The 17,460-nt window shown below is 44.0% G+C and overlaps 1 protein-coding gene across 4 annotated transcripts in view; it reads left to right on the top strand.

Annotated features, from left to right (window-relative positions):
- Window positions 1-202: 202 nt before the first annotated feature.
- Window positions 203-17,460, top strand: part of ACTN4 (actinin alpha 4) — a 37,734-nt gene continuing 20,476 nt past the window's right edge. Inside the window, exon 1 of one of the 4 annotated variants that reach the window (XM_072124916.1) lies at window positions 203-481. In XM_072124916.1, the coding sequence (XP_071981017.1) occupies window positions 356-481 (126 nt within the window). In that variant the 5' untranslated portion in view covers window positions 203-355. The remainder of the gene's footprint in view (window positions 482-17,460) is intronic. The other 3 variants (XM_072124915.1, XM_072124914.1, XM_072124913.1) reach the window with 3 other exon arrangements.

Genomic DNA, 17,460 nt, shown 5'->3' with positions numbered 1-17,460 from the left:
CCTGGCAGGGGAAAAGGGCGGGAACAGCCTCTCAGGGTGTGGGACATTGGGTGTGGTCGGTCGCGTCAGCTAGCGGTGGGCGGGACTCAAGTAGTTGAAGCGGGAGGCTTCTAATCTGTCGTCCATTGGGTCTTTGGGAAGGTGGGCGTGTCGCTGTCGCAGTAGTGCTCTGCTATTGGCTGGCACGGTTGAGGTGAGTGAGTAGACGCTGTGGTGGCGGAGGACGTACACTACGCATGCGCATTCGGCGCTGATCCCAGGAGAGGAGAGGAACCCAAGGCTCTCACACACCGGAGAGACCCCCTCACGTCTTACACAGCGGCTGTCCCCCGTTACCTGCATTCTCTGGCCCGCCATGGTGGACTATCACATGACCGGCGGCGGGGCAACCCTCATGCAAGATGGCAGATACATGGAGCAAGAGGAGGACTGGGACCGGGACCTGCTACTCGACCCGGCCTGGGAGAAACAGCAGCGCAAGGTGATTAGACTTATAGCGCGGTGTCCCAACGGTGATATGTACCCAGCTTGCAACCTGTAGCACTACAACTGCGGGGGACTACAACTCCCAGCATGTACGGACACTCTGCACTTACTAGTGCATGCTGGGAGCTGTACTCTGCACACAGGATACTCATTATGTGTCAGGTTACTAGGGGATGCTGGGGGTTGTTGTTTACTGTGAGATCTCAACTCTTGTATGCTAGATTTTAGTTTGAAGGTATAATGGGAGTTGTAGTTTGAACAGAGGTCTGGCTTATGTATCCTGTCAGTTACTTAAGCATGCTGGGAGTTGTAGTTTACTGTGAGCAGCCTATGCATGCAGGCTGGGAGTTGTAGTTTTACTTTGAGGAGCCTCTGCATGCAGGCTGGGAGTTGTAGTTTGCACACAGGACAATCATTATGTATCATTTAGGTAACCTGCACATGCTGGGAGTGGTAGTTTACTAACATGACAGCTCTTATATAGGCTATATGTACTTTACTGGTAATGCTGGGGCTTGAAGTCTGCAGATACAGCCCTCTATATACATCCTAGATATCTTAGGTATGCTGGGAGTTGTAGTTTGCTCATGGGATACTTCTTATGGGTCATAGGTTACTTCAGTATTCTGGGAGTTGTAGTGCACTGGCAGCTAACCTTGAACCTTGTAATGTGTTGAAAGGACAATTCTTCCACACCCTTGATGTATGTTGGGAGTTGTTGACTGTAGCTATTTATGCTATTGGCACCTTGGACATACATGTAGTTGTAGTTTATACACAAAACGCTCATTATGTTACCTGGGTATGCTGGGAGTTGTAGTTTGCAGACATGGAAGTTCTTATGAATGCTATCTGCCCAGTGAACCTGGTGTGCTGGAGTCAGATTGCTGACGGGATCCTCCTTTTGCATGCTGGGAGTTGTAGTCTACTGACAGGACACTCCTTACACACCCTGCATGTCACTTTGCAGGTATGCTGGGAATTATAGTGTTCTGGGAATAACTCTCCTAAAGCACCCTGTATGTCCCTCTGTAGGTGACCTCTGCTGCACCTGGGTGTTCCTTGTGACCCGGGGCGAGGTAGTGGTTGTACATGACTTGTTGTTCAGCATTTCTCTGTAATTAGATGCGTGTTATCACATCACATGACATGTATATAAAGTTGATACCCTCCCTGTATATATTATATATGGGATAGGCGTCAGTGTGGTGTGTGGGCAGCTGTGACAGGCGGCATTGCTTTTGGTGGCTTGTGGCTATCAGTAAAGTGTTGGTTATTATATGTAATCTGCTTTACAGGGTAATTGCACTTGCTATGTGTCATGGCCCTCTTGGTCATATACTATACATGTACTGGTGTAGGACAGGAATGTGCCTCGTACAGAGGATTATAATATGTCCCCATCCCCCTGCTATAGGCCCGTCCCCTCTGACCGTGCACTACTGGGTCTCTATAACCTGTTGCATTGGGCTGGGCCGTTTTGAAGCTGAAGTTGCGTAATGTCACTTCAAGTTTGGTGACATCAGAAATGTCACATTCCCATTCATTGTCATGTAGTGCAGATGTATGAGGCGTACAACTCCGATCTGCCTTTTCGGCTTTTTCAAAACTACAACTCCCAGCATGACCTGATATTCCAATAACGGGAGTTGTAGATTTCCGACAGTTTAGACTTTTAATTTGTCATCATACATGCACACATCCCTTTATATAATATAGGTCTGCATCAGGGTGAATCCCTAAAACCTTTGTTAATATCACCAGCACTACAAAGTCATTTACTGAGTTCCTGAGTCTTAAAGGGGTTGTCTGGAATATTACAAAAGTTGGACCAGGGTCAAAAATCATAAGAAGTTGAAAGAAAGGAAAAACGGCTATACATACCTTTCCGTTGAAATGTTTTGTCGCCCCTACACCTAGTCCCTACCATTTCTGGTCAAAGCAGGGTGCGAAGTGATGATTGGCAGGTGACAGTCAGACCAGATCACATGACATCATCACTTCTAGTTCTGCTGTGGGACCAGACTACTGGTGGCGGAATAGAGGTCACTTTAAAATGTACAAGTTTTGTTTGCTTAATGTTGTGATAAGTTCATCTCAGAGGACAAGTGCAAGTTTTAAGGGCCAACATCTTCTATCAATCAATCTTCATCAATCTTCTAGTTGCACTTCTATAGCCATCAATAAAATCGAGCCGAAAAAAGTTAGCGGCAGCAACAAAAGTGTCCATACTACTCAGAGATTGTAACTATGTTGTAAGATTTTATCTATGGCATCAACTTGTTACATCTTATGTCTAATACTCTCATTGAATGGTGACTATGTTCTGTGCTGTATTCTGGGGGCTTCTGGGTAACTGCTGTTTACAAATAGGAGAAATGAATATGAATGATCCCTTGGGTGGAGGTTTCCATAGGCGTCTATAACTTGCTTAGCCACCTGTGATTTGTTACACACCTCTTGTTTGTTCTGCAGCCTCCTATTCGGACATTTGCACTGCACTTGGCCGTAGCACCTAATCCCAGAGGGCTAGCCCTTTGTTGATAGCTTTTCTTGGAGGGTGCAGAAGTTGCTCACAGGTCTGGGCAGTGAACTTGTTGGGAGGGAATATGGGAATGTTGGGTGGTTTGACAGGGAGTCACAATGTACTGGAGGGTGTGGCAAGAGATCAGTGAGACATAATTGAGAGTCACGCGTATAAAATTCAGATATATTGGCGCGTTCACAGAGCGGTGGGGCTGTTTCCTAATCCCGGGGTGGGAGTCAGTGATTGTTGCCAAGCTGTTAGTTGTCACGCCGGGGTATGAGATGAGCGTGCCCTTTAATAAGACTATAAATATCCTCTGCAGATGGGGCATGGCCGGACTCATTAATGCGTTGCCAACTGGGCTGGGCTACCTGAAGGCATGGAGGCTTGTGGTTAGCAAGGGGGATATGTTTTTGACCTGAGATAAATCTGTCTGTAGGGTAGTTCCCTTTCTAGGCTGCTGTGGGGGAAGCCACGTTTGTACAGGTGACACTTGTCTTGCAGTCAGGGGAAGGTGTATGTACTCAGGGCTATTTTCGGCTAAATAAACAGGACTCCTGACTGTGTCTTCTGTATTTATGCGATTCTCCTGAATAACTCCTTTAATGCTCTGGCTTCTGTGGTCCAGGTCTGAGGCGGCTGTGTGATGCATGCACAATTGTGTCCCTTTCTTGTAAGTCTCTTTTCTTTCAGGCTCTGAACAGTTTAGTGTGTCCAAACCTGGTTTGCCAGTTGTAAGCGAAACCAGTGACCTATTAACAGAGAGCCTGGAAATCTTTCATGTTTGTGCTTTAAATCCCCCCTCCCCTGGCTGGGCACAGTCTTCCTCCTGTCTGAAAGACCTCTTTATGGGGACTCTCCAAGTGGAGCATAGTTGCCTTTTTGTGGCACACAATGACCACAGATAAGAAGGGCGCTCAGTGTTCACATGCTGACCAGACCTGAATTCTCATATTTTAAGGTTCCTGTCCTCATGGATTAGTAACATACTGATTGTTTGTGCCTCTGGAATAAAGACCTCAGATCACTTTCCTGGGCCTCATGTTATTGAAAGCTATTAACCCCGCGCATGCTGGTCTGCACTGATACACCTGTTCTAGCCAGACTGGGCCCATTACTGGAAATTTTAGTCCCTATTGTTTAGTAGTCAAGCATGAGAAAACAACTTTTGTCTGAATGCCCACTCTAGTTACACCGTGTTACAATCTTCTTATGAAATACATTTTTGGGTATTTTAGACCAAAGAATAATATAACTGGTGACGGTCTTTGTAACATTGCACTGGAGCCTAGGCCCTAAGCGAGTCAATCATTTGCTGATTTTGCTTTGTAATCCTTTATCATATTGGCCCATTCTGAGGCTTTTGTATACTTCAGCCTGGTCACCCTAAGACTCCAGTTTCACCCACAATTCACTGCATTAGTTATTTATTGAGTTTAGTAAGTGCATCCCAGTTGCCCCTCCAAGTAGATGGTGTCCAGCTTCATTGTAAGACATTGTATTTGGAGACGAGGGCTGGAAATGTCCTCTAAACGTACCGCTGTGTCGTTTGACTTGTGGACTTGTACTTTTAACCTTCCAGCTCTTTAATCATTAACATGCTTCATCAAGGCCCTGTCAGTAGAGAATAGGTTAATGAGTGTTGCGTTCGCTAACCTGTGCAAGCAGAAATGGTTTGAAGAGCTTAACCAGGTTTTAAAGTTGATGGCCCACTCTCAGGCCAAGCAAATAATATTTACCTTGTACGGGTCTGACTCTCTGCACGTCTGCTGATCAGCTGTTTGCAGGCTTTGTAGACATTGGGCAAGGAAAGCAGTGAGACAGACAGTGATAGAATATCACTTGCCTTAATACACACAATAAATATCGCTATCAATTTTACAACCTGGATAGCTTCTTTAGAGGGAACCTGTCAGTAGAAATTGACCTAATAAACCACTATCAATATGTTGCCCAGCATCTGGACACCTTCCAGATCGTGTTACTTTCATGACCCAGTATGGTGGCATCATCCAAAAAATCAACTTTGAAGTAAGATGTCAGCTGGTTCTATAAAGTCAAGGAGGCGTAGATTTTAACACTGAATTCAAGCTCTCTATTCCTCAGAAAGCCCCCTTTACTGTAATGGATGGTCCTGCATCAGTTACAGATCATGAATACATGTCAATCACAGAGGAGGGTGCAGTCAGAGCTTCCCATCTTGACTTTGGTACTTGATCTCTCCGCCTCCTTGACTTTATACAACCAATGTACAGGCGGTCCCCTACTTAAGGACACCCGACTTACAGACGACCCATAGTTACAGACGGACCCCTCTGCCCACTGTGACCTCTGGTGAAGCTCTCTGGATGCTTTATTATAGTCCCAGTCTACAATAATCAGCTGTAAGGTGTCTGTAATGAAGCTTTATTGATAATCCTTGGTCCAATTACAGCAAAAAATTTTGAAACTCCAATTGTCACTGGGGCAAGAAAAATTTTTGTCTGGAACTACAATTATAAAATATACAGTTTCGACTTACATACAAATTCAACTTAAGAACAAACCTCCAGACCCTATCTTGTACGTAACCCGGGGACTGCCTGTACATCTCACTTCAAAGTTGATTATCTGGATGATTCCACCACACTGAGCCAAGAAAGAAAGAAAAACGAGAAGGTATTACAATGTTTAACAATATACTTCGAGTGGTTTATTAGGCCTGTTGCTAATGACGGGTTCCCTTTAATGCTTGCCCAGCCTATCAGTTGTTACCCGGTGTTTGCTTTGGCCTTGTGTGCAGCCATGATTTTTTTTTTTTTCTTCTTCCTTCTCTGCCTCTTACGTGACTCCTTATTTATAACACAATAATGGCCTCTTAATTAGATGAGTCACTGGATGCAATCTAATACTACAAGCCCTATAGTACAACTAATAGATCACTAAAAGATGTGGATGATCTACTACAGAAAGCAAAAGTGGATTTCATTCATCTGTAGCAAACCTAAACTTTCCAACTTGATGTGATGTGCTCTGCTGTGCCCATCTGAGGAATATAGAATATATCCGAGCTGTACATATCTGACAGATGCCAATGAGTGACATCTGTCCGCCTTTAGGTATCATCACCATCCCCAATCTCTACTTGAAATCTGATTTATGTCCCTAATACCTGGACTTTCTAGGATTTTCTTAATATAGGACCTCACAAATTCCACAGGTGAGGTGATATTCCCATTTTGTGGAATCTCTTGTCATAGTCACTGGCATATTGCAGCATGTTTCCCCAGAATACCACCCTAGGGAGGTAACCAGTAGCCTGAAAATAGACCGTGCTGGAAAGTTGCTTGCTCATAATGTGTCTTTTGTGTAGTTCCTATTGGCAGCTATAATAACATGAACATCTGTGAAGCAGGCTTAGGTGTGTACACAGGACGCCGTGTCCTCAGAAGCTTGCAGTCTACAAAACTGCGCCCTCCCCTTGCAGACAATCGTGCTCTTCTATGGAGTCCACTTTTTTTTTTTCTTCTTCTTCTTGAGAGGTGTTCAGACCAGCGCTTCATTTACAGCTGCTAAAGTCCAAGTTTTCCTGTGGTTTTTGTTGGTTCGTTCCCTCGGGTTGCTGGACAGGAATCTCAGCTATGCACTTTTTTTTAAACAGCCAAGCAGAAAATGTGTGCGCCCTTTGCTTGTTTTCCCAAACTTCAACAAACCAGATCCCCACACTGTGCCAGTAAAGATGCTTTTCCATTTTCTATTCTGGATCCTAACTCCCAGGCCGCCTTATCACTATAATTAGCATCTCCCAGACTGCTGCAGGAGAGGAGAAGGGGAGAAAATAAAAGAGCGTCTTCAGCATCCCCCCTCCAGTCCCTGCTCCCACAAACCTGGCTGCTACCAGCTTTTTCCTTTCTGTTATTGCTGTGGGTGTAATATTGGTGTTTGCTCCAACTTGTGACTGGATGTGTGCCAGCCAAGAAACACAAGATGCATTTCAAGGCTGTATTGTGTTAATAGGGAAGCCTGGAGCCAGGAGGATGGAGCGGGGGTCTGCTTAGACCACTGTAATGAGGGGATTCCTGACAACCATTTATATAAACAAAATAGTGACTGCTAATAACCAGGCTATGGTTATGAGGTTATTGCAGGTTTGCATTTATCTCCAGTAAAGGATCAAAAGGCAATCTGATTGGTTGGCGCGGACACGGATGGTGAAGAAATCAATAATCAATGTTGGTTTTATTGGGAGTCTTAAAAGCACAACACATTTCTGGGTATAATTCTTCTCCAGGAAAAGTATACTTGGCAGCACCCAAAGTTACTGAAGTTACACAGATCAATGAGTAATTTGCACCCATACTGCCCTGTACAAGAATATAACAGGTATTACCTATTACCTGGATGATGTGAGGACGTGGGCATCCCAATCTCTGGCTGAACAGTCTGTGCTTCTATAATGGCTAAATCTCCAGCCCATAGCAGGATCTTTCTCTGAACCTCGCTGATCCTTTCACATTTATAAAATGCTTGGCTAACCACAATGTAATTTCACTAAAAATCCGTCTAAACAAAGAGGAGACGAGCATTTTGTTTGCTAGCTCAATTCCCCTAATGTACGTTCCAAACTTTTCTCTAGATATTTTGTATCTTTGCTGCAGGATTTGCCTTTCAGTCCTACTTTTATGCAGTTTGAATTGCAATTAGAAACGCAATTCAAGCACAGTTTATGCAGTACAGGCAGTCCCCGGGTTACGTACAGGATAGGTTCCATAGGTTTGTTCTTAAGTTGAATTTGTATGTAAGTCGAAACTGTATATTTTATAATTGTAACCTCAATTGCCCATGTGACGATTGGAGTTTCAAAATTTTTTGCTGTAATGAGGCCAAGGATTCTCAATAAATCTTCATTACAGACACCTTACAGCTGATCACTGCAGCCTGGGACTATAGTAACATCCAGAGAGCTTCACCAGAGGTCACAGTGGGCAGAGGGGGTCCGTCTGTAACTAGGGGTCGGGTGTCCTTAAGTAGGTGACCGCCTGTATAATTCATTTAGACCTAAAAGCTTGCATTCGGGAACAAGCAGCGTGTGTTGCTAGTTCATTTTATGGAAGCGTTTTAGGTCTTAATCCATTAGGTTGAATGAATCTGTATGTGTCCATAAGCCAAAATGGGTTCAGTAAAAAAATCACAAATACACTTGTTGCATTTCTGAGGCCCCTTAACATGTGGTTCCTCCAGTGATCACATGTTGTGGGGATCACCGGAGAAGCCTTGGTGCTGCGAATTCGACTGCAACATTGAATGCTTGAAGAGGCCTTGAAAATTCCTTATAGGTAACTCTTCTGCATGACTTTGGTGACTGATAACGTTGAAGAATAGCACGTGGTGTGTGTGGAGAAGAGGTCTGTGCTCTTGATTCAGTTACCTATCAGTATTGTGAAATCTTGACTTGCCCTCATAGTAACTTCTTTAATATTGTTATTCTTAATTATCTGTGTCTGCGAGCCATGACCAGTATCTCGGCCAAGCTGTGGGAAATGTGGTCAGCCAGTGATTGCAGGGATGGGAGTGTAACGTCTGTACGTCTCACCAGCCTCGCCCTTTGTGTGTGGCAATACCTCCATGAGGCACCTAGGTAGGATCTTAGTTTGGAGCTCTACCTAATTACATCATCAGGATCTTGGGTGCCAGTGGTCATTCCATTTTTTTCCATTATGGGGTCATGTGCACAGGTTATTCCAATAACAGGTTTTGCTGCCCTTTCATTGAATAGCGACAGGTAGGACCGGCTTATCCAGTGCGTCCTATTGTTGGGATCGTGCCTGTCTGCACCCAGCAATTACATATTTCTTGGTGGTTAACGCTGAGAAAAGTAAGATTTCCATGTTTGGTATAACCTCTGTACCTATGCTGTATGTTTTCTTGTAAAGCATTACCACAGTCCTCCTTTCGCTGTGTGGGCACCACTTCCAGGCAGCCGTTTTGCAAGAGGAAATTTAGAAACTTGATTGTGTTTACTTTACTGACCTTCTCCCTATTTTGTATGGAGGGAGCAAGTAAAACTGTGGTCCTGCAAAGGCTATAAAATGTGCTTAATCCCTTTTAGAGGCGGGGGGGGGGGGGGGGCAGGGAGAGAGTGCCCGAGGCTGGGTGCAGTGGCAAGGGCTGTATGTAGTGCTAGTACACAATGCATGCTCATTCCAGGGTGTGGCGGGTAGGGGATCAAGATCCAGCGGCTTCTTCATTCTCACATGTGACTCTTATATATTGCATGTCTGACGCTTCTTATTTTCCCCTTCATGTATAAAATGCCCTGAGACCTGAGTCAGTGTTTTCAGTCCCATTTATTTATAGCTGAGGAAGGGCAGACCCCTATTTAACACTGTATGATGTCAGACCCCGCTAGCAATATTTATAGGGGAGTTTTGTGTATACATTGGCTTATGTGGGTCATAAAACCTGCTGCACTTTGATGTTCCCATATACAGAAACTTTTAATAAAATCAAAATGTACGCGGCGGCGTCCCTCCCTCCCTCGCCCTGCCGCTTCTCTCTTTACATCCTAGGAAAGATGGCTTCCTGTCTCACACAAATTGAGATTAGGCGGTTTCCAATTTGCAATGGAGGAATGTGTTTGTTTGGGTTTTATATCACCAAAACATTTTTAAGGCGACCACCCAATAAAAAAAATAAATAAATATAAGTCCTGATTGAAAACTTTGCAGGTACAATAAATGAAATTCTACAATCAAAATCCATCAGGAGGTGGCACTGACTCATAGATTCAGGTGCCAAAACTCTGATAATATTCTTATTTTTGTTATCCGTGGCCTCCTTTCTTCTAAAAAATCAACTTGTAAAGTTATGCTAAAGGAACAGAAGGGCTCTGGGGTATTTCCAGAGTCCCTCAGTGTTGTATGTAGCTTCACAGACCGTTACACTCTCTACCCCTTTGCTCTCTCAGCACTTCCTGCACATTGTAACAGTTTGTGGAGCTACAGTACAGAGGGGTTTTGGTAATTAAGGCCAAGAAGGAGGCCATGGATAACAAATATTACAAGATTACCAGTTACACTGCCTGGTTTAACATGAGGGATTTTGAAAGCTTTCTATTAACATTATGTGGCCCATGTTACACCTGTAATAATGATTAATAGAATGTAAAACTATTCTTTGTGACCTTGTACTTCAATAACTCTATGGACTTGGCTGCAGTATTTCCATACAGGGGCATCCAGTACACATTGTATATCATGCAAATCCTTCATTGCCTGAAGGACCTGTCCAGTTAAGGTTTGATAGTCTGCAGGTGTTGTACACCACTTATACATTGTATATAGAAGCTCCAGACTGTGCTGATATTATGTTGCGGCCTCTTATTGGTCGTGTCTGTGAATATGCAATGGTTTCTGCATATAAAATAGGGGTGGATTCTGCTTTCTCAAAGCCGTCCGGGCTTCTTTACCAAGTAAGGACATGTCAGTGTTCTCAGGCCTCTCCCCTTGTGAGACAGGTAGTGTGACTTGTTCTTTCCTCACATTTGGCCCTGTGTATAGTTGTCGCTCACACCTTCTTTAAGGCAGATCTGCCTAGTTCCACAAGTCTGTCCTGAGACAAGAATGAGCAGAATGTGTCTGTGGTAAAACAGGACCATAAAGCTCTCACTATGCTGCCAGACATGGCTTTATGCTGCTGCTTCTCTCGCACAGGACGTTGTGGTAGCCTCCGCCATTACCTAGTATACTGCTATGATTGAATAATGACTCCTGTTTGTTGCAGGACTCCTCTAATAACCCTGCAGGCCACGTTCTGGTTGGCTTATGTAGTCATATGCTTGTTGCCTGCTTCCCTGGGAAATTATATGAGATCTACACCTGTGTCTGATGTAGACCCCCATGTCAACTTTTTTATTTTATACCCAATAAAGGTGGATTTTCTAACTTTTGGAAAAAACATTCTGCTTCTGTATAACCATAATCAATTAACACTCCTCTTGAGGTCGTCCTCCCCAGGAGTCACATCTTAATGCAATGTATAAGCTGAGGCCAATGGTGCACTCAATGGCCATTTGTAGGTGGAAAAAGTTGTGCTATACCCCACTTCCAAGTGTTAAAAATAATCCTTTTAAAGGAACAGCTGATTCATTGAATTAAACCTTGTGTGGGGAGGAGCAGGACTCTAGCAAGGTTCTAGGAATACAATGTCAATGAGTCCTGCTCCTCTCTTCTGACCATGCACCATGCATTATTCAATGAATTGGCTTTGGTGTGTGTCTTCTCTACCATCAAAATGAAGCACATACTCATAAGTCCAGGCACCAGGACTGTGGTAATCTTCTTATATTTGTTATCCATGGCCTCCTTCCTTTGAAAATCAACCTTTAAGCTTATACTACTGAGCCTGAAGGGCTCCTGGGGGTGTTACCAGAGCCCCCCCCTCTGTTTTACAGCATGGAGGGACTCTAGTAAAAAAAAAAACCCAGGATCATTAGCATAATTTTAAAAGTTGATGGAACAATGCCATGGATAACACATATAAGAAGTTTACTCAGGGTTTCCTGGATCTATGAGAAACGTCTCTGGTTTATCTTGATGGATTTTAGATGGAAATTAGATTTCTAATGTGTTTAGATTGTCCTGTATAAGTTGCTAATTTGGATGTTAAAATTTTGGTTACAAATGCAATTCAGTCATAACTGCAAGGAGCATTTCCATCATTTAGTCACCATTCAACCTCCCAAAGTGAACTCTCGTTAAATCCGTCTACATATTCCTCCTACATCAGGGACCACAAGTGACTTTTGCATCGGGGGAGGACAATGTCTTCAAATGACCCAACATCCTGTGTAGGCAATTGAGTTTGCATGACTTGCCCTGACATCTAAAAAGTTCTGTGTCCTAACTTGTGCCATAATTGGGACGTGTACTTTTTTTTTTTTTTTTTCCAGTGTTAATGTTGGGAAGTTGGAATGTGTAATAAAAGCAGGATTGTGCCAGCATGGAGTAAAGGAGCTTTGTGTGCACTTGGCGGCTTTCAGTACAGTCCAATTAGTGTAAGATTTGGGGGAGTGGGAAGTAACTCCAGGCTGTGCACCTCCCCTGGACTGTGTTCTGCATCACATCTCAGGGAGTAATAGAAAGTGACTGCAGTAAAAGTGCCAGAAGCAGTCAGCACAATCATAAAGTGCTGTCCCCTCGCATGCGCTTATCTCCTGACCGGCAGACTGTTGTCATATATTGTGCATGGAGCCAGCGCCTGTATTTATGGAGTTGGTGCAGGCCTAGACTTGCAGACATTTCGGTTTGTGGATGACTTCTCACGTGGAACAGACCTGTTTATAGGGTAGGGCTTGGGATCTGCTCCCAGGGTGGTAACAGTCCTGATCTAGTTGAGAAGGTGATGCAAACACTGGCACCGGAGAACTACTCGGTAAACACACGATCTCTAGGATATTCGCCCACTCCGTGTACAGAGCACTTTTGCAATGCAAATCACATAGGTGGCCTTGTTCAGTTCTAGTCTATTGGCTAGTGAGATGTGCGGCCTTTGTCTTGTCCTTTAGTAATCATGCAAATGCAACCCCTTGCACCCCCTCCCTATCCTGTCTCATAGGGGCTGCGTGAGATCCGGAAGTCAGAGCTTCCTTGCTTTAAGTCTCAGATAAACACACTGATTGCTTTCAAGGGCCCCTGTCAGCAGCCTGTTGCTTGCCAATTTTTTTTTTTTTTTTCATAACCAAACATTCCTTGGCCGGCTCGGTACATAATAACCGTACGTGTCAGTCTTGAATTGTATATGACACATAGAAGTTTGTCAAACGAGTATCTGATCACCTTTTATAGAAAGACTTCAGGAGATGATAAATGTGACTTTTGAATGTCTTTCATGCATATTATGACATTTTTCTTTACATTTTGGATATCTGAGAGAGGGATTGTTACCAAAACTGCAGGTCAGTTTTGCAGGTCAAATAAGTCTATTTTACTTATCCTTCCCGTAAAATTAAAACTACTTCAGTTTTTCTAATGCAGTTATCTCAGTCCTTCAGCAAAGCTTCATTTCTTCACCCTATTCAATTTAATACACACTGAATTATTTATACTTGAACTCACTACAGCTAGTTGTGATTATTTATGGGGCTTGTAACATATTTGTGTCTGTCTATAAATGTTTTTTTTTTTTCTTTTCCGCTGGCAACTTTTTGGGGCAATTTAGGACGCTAAACAACCCACAGATCCTTATGGAACGGTCGTTTAGGGTCTAAAATACGTATCTGGGTCTGTAATGCAAAAAACGTTTTGTTCTCCTTGGTCTGGAGCTTCTGTACCTGTTAATGCTTTATTAAAGCTTTCATGATATACCATGGTATCACTGCGCATATGCCATAGGTATGGCACAATAAATAGGGGGTGTATTGGTGTTTCTTTGGAGCAATATAGCAGAGATTAGTCTGATTTACTCAAATTGAACTCCTCTCTAGGTAAAGTATAAAGTTTGTTTGTTCATGACGCTGTAAAAGAAATAAAACCGGGCGAAATGGACCTGTTTTTCAGTGTCCCTAAAGGACTTGTTATCGGTTTAGTGTCGCCAATCGCCCCGGCATGTCCTCTTTAGAATAATGTAAAGATCAGACTGGTATACAGGGTTTTATGTAAGTGCTGCACCTGTCACACCCCGGGTTTCAGCAATGTCCTAGTGGTCCTAGCTGCTCACATGAAAGGTCAGACCGGAAGGCGTCTAAGTCGCATTGTAAGTCAGTGAGAGAGAGCGCATCCTCAGCCATGTTTGGGCTGCAAGTGACTCCTGTTTCCTACAGATACTGCCCTCCTTGCTCACATTTCCTGGAGCAGCTGCTTAATAGGATTTGTCCAGTAGGATCAAGCTATGGGAATTCTCCTCATTCTTCATCCTTATTAGGCATTTGCAAACTTTTGAATTTTAGGATGAGGAAATTCTTTCTCACACTGCCCCCGTCCCGGCTGCCCCCCCCCCATTATTCTCACACACGTGTGTGATCCCGTGCATCACTCTTTCAGGATTAATGTTACTTTTGAACCTGCCACTAACACACAAGAGTCACAAATATCTCTAAAAAATCTCCCCTGCTGCAGCCCCAAATATGGCAAATCTTGAGTGCCCGCAGTCGGCATTGCCTAAACTTAGCGGCTCTGGAATTTCTGTAGTTTTAAATAGGATTGTTATACATGAAATCCCAAAAGATTAGAGCAGGATAGTCTGTGCTGGGGCTAGACAAGTTACATCTGCACAAACTTTTAAGGAAATTTTTAGACTATATATGCCCTCAAATGCAAAATGGCACATATTGTCGTATACTTCATTTCATGATGAATCACTGATGCTCATTTTTTACAATCCAGTCTGATATAGTGTCTATAATGACCTCACACCAAGGGACTGGTGATGGATGGGCTGTCATGGGCGAATGAAGTTGGGTCATTACTACAGGTATCTATCAGTAAAAGTAAATTGAGCGGGTTTTTTTGGCATTTAATCATAAACGTACTGTATACTTTCTGGTTTTGTATAAGATTGCTTCCGACATGTCTATAGCTAATTTGGAGCCTTAAAGGGGTTGTGCAAGGTTTATATGGGGATAGAGAATTGCAAGGTGGTCGTTGAAAGCCTGACTGCCTGTACCCGCCACAATCATGAGAACAGCACCCCCACCAATACTAATAGTTACGAGAGCGCCAGAGATACGTCCCACTATCAGTTGGTGAAAGCAGAGCCCCCCTGTTCTCCGGATTACTGGGGGTCCCGTTTCATGATGGGCCAAGCCCTCGCTTATCAACTTGCGAGAAATTATGTTTCCCACTGATTAAACCTACTTTTAATGTGAGAATGAAAAGCAGCTCTTGCATTTAAGTGTAAAAAGTTTCACTTCTGACATAATTAAAAGCAGAGAATCCACCGCAAGCCTATGAATGTGCTGCCTGGTGGAGGGTCTGTGATACTCATCCCCAAACATGACCTGGAAGAGAGTCCCTGCTTATTATACAGGGGTGAAAGTCCAGTAACTTCGCTGTTACTGAATTACCTTCATGAACGAGGTAGAGTTGGATGAACATTGTAAGGAGATGGATGAACCATGGGGGATGTAGATGCATTTCATTAAAGGTGCAGCAGTAGGACAAACCCTATGTTTAGACCTGGGGTCTGTCTTACTCTCCAGACATTTTCTTTACTTTGTAGAACACTCTAATAACATTTTGCTTACATTGTTGCCTGCTTAGGGTCAATTGTAAACATAAAAAGCGACCTGATACTTGTCCAAGCGCCTTCAAAGAGGGATGGAAGCGAAACACTGCAGATAAATGGAATAGATATCGGCTATATTGCTAAAGGAAACCAGTACTGGAGAATGCATGCCTTATCTGCTTCCATACAACCTCTGGAGAGCATCTATGTATGTGCATAGATTATTTTGTAGGCTCTCAAATTGCCAAACTATTAGTATATTTCTGAGGGGTTGCACCAAGTTTACACGTTACTTCCTATTCACAAAATAAGGCATGCAATAAGCTGATTGGTGAGGGTCTTACTGCTGGATCCCCTGTTTTCTGGATCTCTAGGGGTCTATGTTCATGATTTGAGTTGGTCCCTCACTGATTAGCTTATCTTTTCACCACTATATCGCAGCTTAGTGGTTAGCGCTGATATCTATTAGCACTCTGACCCCGGGTCAAAATCTGGAGATTGTTTCCTCATTCAGTCCTACTGGGGACAGATGGAAATGGTGATTATGCTGCAGGATATGTTGGTGCTATAAAAGCAGTACCAATAACAGTGGTTTCTGCTCTGGAGGACAAGACATGACTATTCATTGGTACGGGGCTTTGTAATGCCTTGCTCCACTGCAGAAGTCTTCTCCAATGTTGTTCTCTTTGAAAGAGTTGCACTGAGTTTGCATTTTCTATGCTCACAGGATATAGGGGGATAACAGCAGATCTGTGGGTCTGACTACTTAGACCCCCAATCATGAGGGATCAGGATGATGGGGGTCCTGTTCTCGCTAATGAGTGGATGGACAGGTTGCACATGTGTCCTGCTGCTTCTTTCAGTAGTACAGAAGTGCCATCAGTGTTATCTCTGTGGCTAGAGGATCACATAAAAACTTGATACGACCCCTTTTAAAGTGAACCCAAACTAAAGTGACTTGCCTGTTTAATCACTCTGTCATATACTATTCCTCAAGATATATATAGCTGCTTTTTTTTTCCTGCCCACCGTACATGTCATACAATCATGGAGGCAGAAGGAAGCCCTGGCCCTGGTGGTCGCTTGTCTCCCTGCTAACCAAAAGCTCTAGTGCAGTGATGGCGAACCTATGACACGCGTGTCAGTGCTGACACGCGTAGCCCTTTTCACTGACACGCGGCCGCCAGAGAGTTACTGTAAGTTTCATCGTACACATTGCAGTAGCGGGAGGCTGAGAGATTGCACTGAGCTCCCAGCACTCCCTCCTCCTCCTCCCCACCCCCCTGTGTGAGCTGTGCCTCCTGTCTCCAGGTATCAGCAGGGCACCATAGGAGACTCTTCTGCAGCTAGTAGTTGTTCCCCCTCCTTTTCCTCCCCCTGTGTGAGCTGTGCCTCGGGTGTCATCACGGGGCACAGCAGGAGAGGTGACCCGGCCATAAACACATGGAGACTCCTCTGTTGCTCCTTATTGCTGCCACCCTACCCCTCCACAGCTCAGTCAGAGGCCACATTGCTGATGCTGCCTTGTGTGATGTCCCAGAAGCTGCCACCTCTACACTGACCAGCTCCACAGCAGAGACCAGGGAGGACAACCACTCCCATCATACAGTGAGTAAGGTCAGTGACTGTATGATAGAAGACATTTATCAGGGCTTGTGTGTCAGTTTTGTAACGTACAAGCCCTGAAATAATCTCAACGCCTTGCAAATCGCCAGACGTTGCGATTATTTTGCTCCTCACACCTTCTCCATGCCAAGAGGGCATGAAGAAAATGCTGACAGCGGCACCTGCTCCTTTGCTATAACTTATGAACTTTCATGACTGAAAGTTTGCAGGTTACTAAGCATTTCCACACTTGTCTGATTGTAACCGATTACAATGTGAAAATTGCACATAGTAATAGATGTGGAAAATCCCCATATGCTGCCATACTGTAGTATGGCAACATATGGTAGTATCAATCACACATTCCTAGGGTAAAGTACCCTAGAACAGTGATAGCAATCCTTTTCGACGCCGAGTACCCAAACTACAAAACCCACATATTTTTCACAAAGTGCCGATGCGACAATTTAAACAACTCCCTGCTCTGTCACATGTTTAGATTGAATAGGCACCTGAGGACACCAATACCGTAGAAAGAAGGAGAAAAAGCTTTGATTATCATAGTAGCTTCCTTCTAGAGTCCTGGGCTGCCTGGAACAGGCCTTGAGTCCTGTCTGGCGAAGTCTGCAGTGGGGTGATGG

This window comes from Engystomops pustulosus, chromosome 9 (assembly GCF_040894005.1).
Source record: "Engystomops pustulosus chromosome 9, aEngPut4.maternal, whole genome shotgun sequence".
Lineage (NCBI taxonomy): Eukaryota > Metazoa > Chordata > Amphibia > Anura > Leptodactylidae > Engystomops > Engystomops pustulosus.
Note: the sequence above shows the minus strand (reverse complement) of the source record. Positions and strands in the feature narration are given on the sequence as shown.